A 12,157-nucleotide genomic window follows, 5' to 3' on the forward strand; every position below is an offset into this window, starting at 1 on the left:
TCTTTTTGTTGGCTATAAAGGGCTTGCATGAAACACCTTTGGGGAGCCTCAGCCCGCTCAGGCAGGATGTGGGAGTACAATTTTACTGAACATTTTTGTGGGCTAAGGCCCATGAAAATGAGTTAGGTTTTGACAGCCATTGTGGGAGCAAATGGATGCATCTTCAAATAGTTTTCTGAAGCCACATCACAAAACCGCTCACAACAATGCGACAGTTCAGTGAGTTTATCGTATCAGTAGCTGCGCCATACAGACCAGGTCGGGGTCAGTGGTGCCCAAAATGGAAAAAGCATCACTGTCTGTAGCACAAGCATCTCAGAACACAAAATTCACTAAAAGATATAGATTTAGTAGACTGCATAACCAAAATACATGACAGAAACTGCAGGGCAGGAAAGAAAAGAAATGAATTATCATGTTTTGCAGTAGAGGCAGGCCTACATTACTAGGAACCAATAACACGGTCTTCATTATTATATGAGCCTCACTTAAGTGCCAAGCATAGTATCATTCCAACTCCTGTCAGTTATTAGTTGGAGAGAAATCCCAATGAGTCCTAAAGTATTATAGAACAATTTAACTGGTGTTTTTGCGTTAACAAAAATTAATTGGTTTATCACAATCAGCAAAATGCAGGTATTCCCTATAGGAGACGGCTATAACTCACTCATGGATATTTCTACAAGACAAATAACTACCATATACAGCCTATTTCAACTAGACCAGCTGATCAAATTGGTACTTACAAGTAAATGCATTAAGAGGTTGAACTTTCTCAAAAGGAAGTTTGTGGTATTGGATTAGTGCAAACTTTAAAGGCCCCCACTGGCACATCTTCATCCATAATGGTCTGGATTTCAATCTTATCCCTGCCCACTGCCAGTAATATTATCACCAAAGAATATTTTTGCAGGGCACGTGCAAGTTGCATTTGCACCAGCATCCTTTCCACCCAAAACGTTTGTGGCAGCACAGCACTCCACAGAGCGAGAATGAACAACAGAAGCTGGGAACTTCAGTTGGGAACCAATGTTCTAAAATCTCCATCATACAAAGATAGAATGGGCAGGTACAAAAACTGAGTAACCACAGAAGTGTACAGGACAGAGGGAACCCATTTGGTCCATCGTGTCTGTGTCGGCTTTTTACCAGAGCAATCAAAAACGAATTCACTGCTCTGATCACTCTCCACCGCCTTGGATTTTTCTCTGCTTCAAAAATGTATCAGTTATTTCCTTAAAGGTCTCTGCTTCAATTACTCCCTCCCTGTGGCAAAGCATTCTATGTTCCAACAATTCAATGTAAAGAAGTTTCTCCTAACCTCTCTCCTCACTATTGTGGCAATTGTAAATTGATAACCCTCATTACAAATTCAGGTTTGCTGTAACTAGAAAATTCTTTAGTGTCAGTTGCTCCCTCAAGTGGTCCATCTTGCTTTTATGGAAGTTGACTCACTGTCCTGTATCTACAGTAGTATCCCGTTGCGATCTGGATTGGAACCTCAAACCTTTTGCATGTTTCTTCAGTCTCTCAGTAGGTGGAATGAGTCAAACTGGACAAAGTGAATTTGGTTTGATAGACAAGCTGTTTTATTCCACAGCAAGGCGAAACATACAGAGCAATAGGTATGATCAGTCACTTGGTTCACTCAGTACAACTTATATGTGCATAATGATACAAAATAAAGGAGACGCGAGGCTACCGCCACTGAGGCTTTTAACTTTGAGAATAATGCTTTTATTCTTAACCTACAGCCCAGAGCAGAACCACTCTCCATGCAGTCCAGTCTTTCCCAACCTTTCACTGCCTGTTCATGTATAAATCATAGAACTGATACAGCACAGAAGGCGGCCATTTGGCCCGTCGAGCCCATGCCAGCTCTCTGCAAGAGCACTTCAGTTAGTCCCACTCCCCCGCCCTTTCCCCGTAGCCACACAAATTTCTCTTTCAGATACCTATCCAACTCCCTTTTGAAAGCCACGATTGAATCTGCCTCCACCACCCTTTCAGGCAGTGTATTCCAGATCCTAACCACTCGCTGCGTAAAAATCTTTTTCCTACGTCGCCTTTGGTTCTTTTGCCAATCATCTTAAATCTGTGTCCTCTGGTTCGTGACCCTTCTGCCAATGGGAACAGTTTCTCTCTATCTACTCTGTCCAGACCACTCACGATTTTGAACACTTCTATCAAATCTCCTCTCAATCTTCTCTGCTCCAAGGAGAACAACCCCAGCTTCTCCAGTCTATCAATGCAACTGAAGTCCCTCATTCCTGGAATCATTCTCGTAAATCTTTTCTGCACCTTCTCGAAGGCCTTCACATCCTTCCTAAAGTGCGGTGCCCAGAATTGGACACAGTACTCCAGTTGGGGCCAAACCAGTGTTTTATAAAGGTTCATCATAATTTCCACACTTTTGTGCTCTCTACCTCCATTTATGAAGCCCAGGATCCCATAAGCCTTTTTAAGTGCTTTCGCAACCTGCCCTGCCACCTTCAACGATTTGTGCACATATACCCCCAGGTCTCTCTGTTCGTGTACCCCCCTTCAGGATTGTACCCTTTAGTTTATATTTCCTCTCTTTCTTTCTACCAAAATGTATCACTTCACACTTTTCTGCCTTGAATTTCATCTGCCACATGTCCACCCATTCCGTACGAAAAACTGTTCACCACTACTGTCTCCTGTCACTTTGTATCCAATTCTGTATCCTTGCTGCCACTATCCCATTTATTCCATGGGCCATCTTCCAAAAATCTGACTGCCTCCTTTAGTGTCTATGTTCAATTCTTAAAAGCCATTCGCTATCAAAAAGCCTGCCGCTCTCAGACCGATAAGTCATAGGGTTTTCCAACACTATGGCAAGAGATGTCTTTCTGAATACTCAAACTAATGAATTGCTTGTTTGGTCTCTTGGAAAAACAACTTCCAATTCGCATCCTAAACATCTCTCGTCCAAGTGCTCCATTAAAAGAAATTGGAGAGGATGCACATTGTTTTTAAAAACTCAGCATTAAAAGTAACTTATTCCAATTCCTTTGTGGAAAATGGTTAAAAATTCTAGAAATATGAAATCCAGACCAACCTTTCCCTATTCACCAGCAAATCCATCATAATTTTAAAGGTCTTCTCTGTCTATAATGAACTAATGGAAGTGGTCAGTAATTAAAGGCCCCTCATAACTAGTTTGCTTTCTAAGATATCAATCACCCCAGTGAACCCACGATGTATCCTAAAGTCCTTTTTATAATGAGACACCAAAAACAAAGTACTGTAAACTAACCATCGCCTTATAACATTTATTAGCTCTTTACTCCTGTAAGGTTTTCCCTTCCTACATTACAACAGTGACTACACTTCAAAAGTACTTCATTGAATGTAAAGCACTTTGGGACGTCCCGAGGTCATGAAAGTGGCTGTATAAACACAAGTGTTTCTTTCTCTTTCTTTGAGTTTTATAATAAATACCATTGGCCATTATGGTTTTATCTGCACTCGCAGGGATTAACTATTTGAACCCGTGTCATTCATTCTTTTCAATGTCTGCAGAAATAAAAGAATGTAAATTTTCAATTAATGCCCTCATTTTAAGTAAGTTTTTAAAACTACTGGGCAGCACAATGCAGGTTTGATCCTAACCTACAGTCATGACCTTAGCTGCTTTACAATTGGAAAAGGGAGAAAATGGCTGGTGCACACCAACCCGCAATCCATCAAAACTGGCAGGGGTCTTACATTAGGGTAAAAATCAGAGAAACGAAGGGAGATTTCCATTCCAATATAATAGTGTAAATTTCACTTCATTCCTCCCCCCACCCCCCTCCAAACAAGGATGAATTGCAATCCAGAGGGCCAAATAGTGCTCTCCAGCCATATTACAGGGTGACGAGCACATTAAAGCAGACATACTAATTCTGTAGTCTTTGGAAATGCAACAATGTATGCCAGGACCAATATCTATTATATATGAAAACTGCCGAGTGGGTCACAACAGTCCATTTCAAAATATATTGAAAATTCCTGTCATACAACTTTAGTGGGAAAACCCATTTATTGAAGTATAACTTATTTGCACCACCCGTTACATCTGTAGATGGTATTATCATAGACGTGTTAAATTTCAAATCTGTCATGCAACATTAGGTTTAAAAACCAAAATCAGAACGTGACATTGTAAAGGAATTACTGGCGTCATCCTGCAGCTCCATAGCATGGCCACATGGTGGCTCTGCACCAGCTTCTCAATTCGCAGGGCTTATGTTGTGCCTGAGCTGCATGGAGTCTCCTTGGCCCCAAGGCAAGAGAATATTGCAATAGATGCCATTCAACGCCACCAACACCCACCCCCACCACAGAAAACCTGAACGCCACCTGAAATTTTATTCCCCCTCACTCCCAGCCACCATGGGTTCTCATCTCCCCATTTTTGCCACACTAACCAACCACTACACAACTCGGCCGCCCGCCCTCTCCCCAACTGGCTGCTATTGGCCTTGGCTGCAGGCCCACTATGCACCTTGCCATCACCCCGGTCCTCGTAGCCCCCCCAACCCCCACCATGGACCTCAGCGGCTTTACTCCTCGGATACACTCCCACTCCACTGATTCCCCGTACTGCCAAAAGAGCTCAGCCACTCAAAATCTCAACTGACTGATGGCCTGCCAGTGTGCTAGCTATCTTCTCGGGCTGCAACACTACGCCTAAACCCCCCACCCCAACAGAAGGTCTTTCACCCTAACCCGGCTATTTTCATGTGCTAGCCCCCTTCTTCCAAAGAACGTGCCAGGACACCCCGCCATAATGAAGTGTCTTGAGCTTCATTGCTCTCCACTCTTATGGGCTTTCTGGGTACAGGGGGGGGCGCTGTACTGTCAGAGATGCAGTCTATCGTATGAGACCACAGAGACCCCATCGACCCCGTTAAGAGGACATAAAAGATCCTATGGCACTATTGAAGGGCAGGAGAGCTCTTTCGGTGTCCTGCATAATAGTTATCCCTCCCCTCAACCATCACTAAAAATAGGGTCTGCTGTAAAATAATTGATAGAGCTTGACTGCCATAATTAGTAAACAATCCCATTATTGTTGGGTTTTCTCATCTAGCAATTCCCATGATCCTTTGGTTCTCGGTCACCCCCTCCCCACCTCCTACTTTCCCTTTCCACTTTCCCTACCTTAGTCCAGTTATCCTTCAGTCCTCTAACCACCCTGGAATTGAATACTGCACTTAGGCTTGACTTCCCATGTGCAATGCCACAGGAGATGGGCTAGTATTTTTCTATTAATGAAGATATCAAAATTAAGTACATTAGGGAGGCAAGAGTTACGACCATCATGTGATTACTATAACCTACAGCATACACATTCTACAATCAAGTACTGCAATAAGAGGCACTGCCAATTCTTCAGAAGTATTTAGCTACAATACAAACCCGAATTGTGGACCACCACTACATTTTGGGCTGGTTGCAGTTCAAAATGTAATAATGGCTTTAATAATTTAATAGAGATGGTCATTTTACCTTCAGTAGCAATTGAAAAATTGTACTGGTAAGACTAGGAATCACCCACACAAGTTTACCTTATCACCAAGCTGTGGAATTGCACACCCTTCCAGGTCTTTTATATGGTATGGTACGGTCATTCTTATCCCAGTCTCCTCATATGCAAGGATTCCCTCTTCGGCATCCTAAAGAGTGACAAAACGGGACAAGTTCAGCAACAGTGGAAGCCACTCCGACACAACCCTACATGTTGTTAACTGGACCAGAGTTGGCAAAATTGTCTTCATTGTGGGATTCTCTGGTTCCTAAAAAAATTCAACTATGTTCATCAAAAGTGATGTGTAACAAAAATCCACATGCATATATTTTTAATTCAGTTATTAAACTAACATGCAAAGTTTTTTCCAATCAATTTCAAACATGTCACCATTAAAAAATACAAATTCTGTAAAGATCATTCCCCCTCCAACAATACTTTGCAATATTTAATACATTTTGTCTTGTTGAAAACAATACTATATTGTAAGTGGTGCTCACTTACAATTTCTCCAGTAATCGGTGAATAGCATATATACATTTAAGGGGAAGCTAGAGAAGTATGAGGGAGAAATGAAGAGGGATATGTTGATAGGATTAGATGAAGTAGGGTGGGAGGAGAAATAACAGCAGAAAATGCTGGAAACACTCAGCAGGTCCAGCATTTTCTGTTATTTCAGATTTCCAGCATCCGCAGTATTTTGCTATTGTATTAGGGTGGGAGGAGGCTTGTGTGGAGCATAAACACGGACAGACCGGTTGGGATGAATGGCATGTTTGTTTCTGCACTGTAAATTCTATGCAGTCAAGTGTTGAACACGCAGTGATTTTACCATCACAAGATTACACGAGGAAGGTCATTTGACCTAATATTAGCTCATTCATCCGAAACAGGCTCGAGGGGCTGAATGGCCTCCTCCTGTCCCGATATTTAGATAGAGTAGAGTAAATAAAGAGAAATTGTTTCCAATGGCTGAAGGGTTGATAACCAGAGGGCAGAGATTTAAAGGCGATTGGCAAAAGAACCAGAGGCGACATGAGGAAAAACTTTATGCAACAAGTGGTGAGGATTTGGAATGCACTGCCTGAGGGTGGTGGATACAGATTCAATAGTAGCCTTCAAAACAGAATTGGATAAAAAGACTTGAAGGAGAAAGAATGGCAGGGATATGATGAGAGAGAAGGCGAGTGGGACTATGGATTGCTCTTCGAAAGAGCTGGCACAGGCTCAGTGGGCATGGCCTCCTGTGCTGTACGATTCTATAATCTATGATTCTACGTTCCATAAAGAAAAATCTACACGGCAGTATCTAACTTTCTTAAAGGATTTTCAACTTCACTACTCAATCTGAAAGTCAATTCCATGTGTTGATTATTGTGTGAACAACTTCTATACTATTATAAAATTTGCCTTTATTTTTGAATCCTACTTGGTTTTGGTGTCTGGTCTGACAAAAAGGCCATCAACCAGAAACATTAACTGTGCTTCTCCCTCCACAGATGCCACCTAACCTACGGAGTATTTCCAGCATTTTCTGTTTCTATTTCAGATTTCCAGCATCCGCAGTATTTTGATTCTGTATTGGTTTAGGTGTCAGCTGTCTCTCCTCTCCTTTTTATTCAGAAAATGTTTCCAGTAATTTGTGAAGGTAGTATAGTTGTTTTAATACCAGGATGCTAGTACAGGAAACTTTGTTATCCGGAGGCTAAATGTCCAGCAAGCGCGAGCCACCAGCAAAAATCAGGAGCCGTTTTGTTAGGTTTTTTTTCTTCGTGGCTTTTCCCCCCCCCCCCCCCAACAATCAGGCTCTGCAAAGTCTCTGTAGCTTAGCAACAGCTTCAGAGAGACGCTTCCAAGGTACGGGCCGACTGTTTAGAAGCTGTTGCTAAGCAAGTGTTTGTTGTCAGATGGAGATGAAAAGCCCCGTATGCTTCAACATTAACGCTGGTGTGTCCGGCAGTTGAGGGAACGGCAACAGCTCGGTCCCGTCGGCGCCGGATAGCACAAAGTTTCCTGTACTCGTTGATATCCACAACTTTCCTGGTTAACATCTTGATTTCCAAAAAGGAGTATATCCGAGAACATTACTTTGTATCCATATTGTTGAGTTGAGGAAATCCTCATTTGTCACATTTCATGCCCCTGTATTTTCTCCCTATTGTTTACAGTTATATGTCCTTTTCAGTATTCCATGTAAACGTTCAATATTCTCTCACTCCAGGTAGGCAGATCGGCATCCCAAGACATTTTCTTTACGACACACATTGCTATCCACTTTCCTGAGCAAAGAATCCTCATTAACTACAATCTCTGACCTACAGACATCATAGCCCAGGATGTCCCCAACTACCATTTCTTCAGAAACCTTATTGAACATCTGCAATGTTGGAGTGCCTAGTAATGTTATTGTAATCTTTTGTAGTTAACACAGGTTTACTTGCTTCTTTTGCCAGCCTTAATCCATCCAATTCTACCCACATTTCCTTGGCGTCAGCCATGACTCAATGGGTAGCACTCTCGCTGCTCAGTCAGAAGGCTGTGGGTTCAAGTTCCACTCAATACTTGAGCACAAAAATCTAGGCTGACACTCCAGTACCGTGCTGAGGGAATGCTGCACTGTCAGAGGTGCCGTCTTTTGAATGAGACATTAAACAGAGGCCTCGTCTGCTCTCAGATGGATGTTAAAGATCCCATGGCACTATTTCGAAGAGCAGGGGAGTTCTCCAGCAGTGTCCTGGTCAATATATACCCCTCAACCAACACCTAAAACAGATTATCTGGTCATCGTCACATTGCTGTTTGTGGAAGCTTGCTGTGCGCATTTCCTACATCACAACAGTGAAAAGTACTACACTTGAAAAGTATTTCATTGGCTGTAAAGCACTTTGGGACATCCTGAGTTTGTCTTTCTTTCAGCCCTTGTCTGTATCCTGACCACCCTATCCCTGGTTGTAATGGTTTCTACCTCCATCCCCTGATGGCTCACTCTCAAGGTCTCACATTAGTCCAATCATTTCAGCGACCTGTGGTGACTGACTTACTGAGTCTAATGTTATTAATAATCCCCTCACTTTTTCCTACTCTTGTAATTTACAGCATTTTGCTCTCTGAGCAAAACACTTCCTTTGAACTTACTGATTAGCAGACAGTTTTCTCAAGTCTTCCTTTATATCTGGCTTTCTTGTTCATAAACATTCCAAAATGTAAATAGACCACAGCCTCAATCTTAGACTCATGTTAGTCTCACTTTTAGTCTCATTTCTCTAGTTTGACCCATTTTAAATGTACTTTTTCAGTCTTTTAGTTGATAACTTTGTTCTAAAAGTTCCCTTTTAATTCACTTCCCTCAGGTATCCTTTTAATTTTGACTTGTCTGTTTGGCCGCTTTCGCCATCTATATCTCTGGTGTTCTTTCATCGTAGCTTTTCGCCACTCCTTGCCTTTAACATTAAATGCCATTTGGAAAAACCTAATACTATTCATCCCTTTTTGAAACTCACGCTCTTCAAGGCTTTGGGGAGGGGAACTCACTGAAATAATCTACTGTACAAAACTTCCATTTTATCTTTCCTTTTAAACTAATGTGGACATCATATTGTAACTGCATGGAATGATTTGCCAGTAGGCAAGGCATTCACAGCCAGCCAAAATTGAGCAAAACTGAAAAATGTCCCACTCTATACATTACAAATAGCATTTTATGATCTTCTTTAGAAGACGGTTATAAAACAGCTCATCATAGGTATACATTACAGTTCTGTAATCAGCTGCTATTCTATATAATGGGAACATAGGTACAAGGCCATTCAGTCCTTGAGCCCATTCAATGAGATCATAGCTAATCTCGATCTTAACTCCATCTACCCGCTTTGGTTCCGTAACCCTTAAAACCATGCCTAACAATCTGTACAAGAGTTTTCCAGTTTTCTACTACCCTGTGAAGAAGTGCTTCCCGACGTCACCCCTGAATGGCCTGGCTCTAACTTTAAGGTTATGCCCCCTTGTTCTGGACCCCCACTACCAGAGGAAATGGTTTCTCAGCTCCTTTAATCATCTTAATCAGCTCAATTAGATCACCCCTTAATCTTTTATACTCAAGGGAATACAAGTCCTCAATTTAATCCTTTTAGCCCCAGTATCAGTCTTGTGGATTTGCACTGCTCCCCCGCCAAGGCCAATATATCCTTCCGGAGGTGTGGTGCCCAGAACCGAACGCAGTACTCTAAATGGGGTTTCACCAGAGCTTTATATGACTTACATAACTTCTACTCCTTGATGTTCCAGTTTCCTGGAGATAAAGGCCAACATTCCATTAGCCTGACCTGTCCAGTATCTTTCACTGACTTCTATACCTGGACCCCTAAATATCTCTGCTCCACCACAGTTTCTAGCTTTGCACCATTTAGAAAATACTCTGATCAATCTTTCTCGGGTCTAAAGTGGATGGCGATCGAGTCCCTGCTTTTGATAAACTTGTAATGCCACAGTTGTGCATGCACATGTCTTCATATCTGGAGTCAAATTTAATGTATTGCACCATACCACATTGCTTTTAACTCAAGAGGAATTAGGACACATTCAAATCTTGATCACACTACACAACCTTAAAACATATTTGCGCTATTGGACATCCAACAAGTAGAGAAAGTACTCAATACTTCTGAATGAAATGCAAGTATTCTACATTTCTGCTATACTGTACGTCATGCTATTAGTGAATCACATAAGAAGTACACTCCATTATTTCAGAGCAAATCTTTAGTAATTACATGAACAGAGGCAGATACTAAATTTTAACCATCTAGCAATACTGAATTTGCTGCAGCTATTCTATCGCTGCACTCTATTAATGATACCATATACAGGCTGAGACACCCCACATTATCCTCAAGAAACAACTGAAAGGTATCGCCACCACAGTAAACTAAATTCATGCAAGTCACACCTAAAGATGGAAATATATACCACTGCTGCTAGATTTCACGTGGTGTATTTATTATGCAAGGTGGTCAGTACAACCCCCCCCCCCTCCCCCACTAAGAGCTGCTGTATATAAACAACAAATATACCCCAGAAAAAGTTCGGCATCTCAAGTTTAAATTTCGTCATTACAAGTTGCACATCTGGATGGCTCAATAATCCAAATGGAAATATCTAAATCAAGTTCCTGAATTCTAAGCACCTTACCTCAAATCTAAGTTTACCTTGCCTCATAGAAAGAGCACTTGTTAAATATAAAGCAACTTGCTAACTCCACTATCCCCAATACAGGAAAATAGGCAACACCTTCAAGAGGTGACTGGATTAACCAGATACTCAGCACTCAAGCTTTGATAAATTCCATCCACCATTTATAGAAAATTACAATGCCATTTCAAAAACAGCAAAGAAACAATGCTAAGGAAAACGAATACTGGGATCAGACCCGGCCAGCGGTTCAATTTACACTCATTTGCTTCTGCCCATTTAATAGAAAATTTACATAGCATGTGCAGAATTGGAATCTTGAACCAGGTGATCCTGCAAGGAGCTAAGTTAGCGTGCGTGTTGGAATGCTAAGATCACTGAAGCATCCCTGGGTCAAATGGTCCTCTACTGATGTCAGCTAGCTTTCTCAGTTTTAATTCAGACTGCCATATCTGCGCTGAAAAGACTGTAAAAGCCACTCAAACTGGCAAACTGCAGGACAGTCTGAGCAGCTTCGCAGCAGCACCACACGTTGGCATCCTGTCTCAGGCATGGAAGCCAATTCAGAAGAAAGCACAAAAATGTTACTATTGGCCCAGCTCAAACAACAGATGGGATATTAACTTTTAACTTTGGCCTCGTGTTATCCAAGTCCACGTAGAGAACACATAGCTAGGAATTCTACTGCAAACCCAAGTAAAACAGAATTTATGACCACATTCACCCATGTCAGTTTTTTGTGCCCGAAGAAAACAGCTTTTCTAGGCTCAATTTAATGCAACAAAATTCTTCATTGTGAAGAATGTGAATTAGGCGTTAAGCAGATTATCATTTGTCTCGTTTCACCTTGCACACGACATTTATAGGTTATGCAGAAACTATAAACTTAAGGCATATTTCTATAAAGTTTATTAAAGTAGTTAGGCAGAACGCAATCCACAAATATCACAACGTGCACTTAGGATAAGCAAAATGAGAAACTCATTTAAGCCAATAAATAGTTCACAGCAAGGCCCTACAATTCATTATTTAGAAATCTGAAAATGCCCATTCAAGAATTTAGGGTTTTCGCAGGGAGGATTCAATTAACTTCACTACAAATATTAAAATCAGTACCCCTGTCAAACCATGCCAAAACCCCAGTTGCCACTTACACCAAAGCATCACACCCCAAACGTACCCAATCATGAAAAGCAACATGCATTTTACTGAAGTGACAAACAGGATTTGAAAGGATTCCCATACCTTTTCTTTTTTCTGAACAAGCAAAGATAACACACAAGAAAAGAAAGAGAATAATTTTAAATAGAGCCAAAGTCAAAAGACTAGATGGAAAAGAAAAAAATAAGGCACCTTTTGAGGGCAAGCTTGCAGTTGGTAAAATAGTCAAGAGATCCAATTCAAAGATCAAAATCATTTTTCCCAGAAGCT

At 41.4% G+C, this 12,157-nt stretch overlaps 1 protein-coding gene across 8 annotated transcripts in view; it reads right to left on the reverse strand.

Moving 5' to 3' along the window:
* The window catches only part of csde1 (cold shock domain containing E1, RNA-binding), a 130,350-nt gene that overhangs the window by 30,627 nt on the left and 87,566 nt on the right, over positions 1-12,157 (reverse strand). For all 8 annotated transcript variants that reach the window (XM_086011623.1, XM_086011616.1, XM_086011617.1 and 5 more), the window contains one exon: positions 5,580-5,687. In XM_086011623.1, the coding sequence (XP_085867749.1) occupies positions 5,580-5,687 (108 nt within the window). The remainder of the gene's footprint in view (positions 1-5,579; positions 5,688-12,157) is intronic.

This window comes from Somniosus microcephalus, chromosome 18 (assembly GCF_052327205.1).
Source record: "Somniosus microcephalus isolate GS21.2 chromosome 18, FLI_Smic_1.0, whole genome shotgun sequence".
In the NCBI taxonomy this organism is placed as follows: Eukaryota; Metazoa; Chordata; class Chondrichthyes; order Squaliformes; family Somniosidae; genus Somniosus; species Somniosus microcephalus.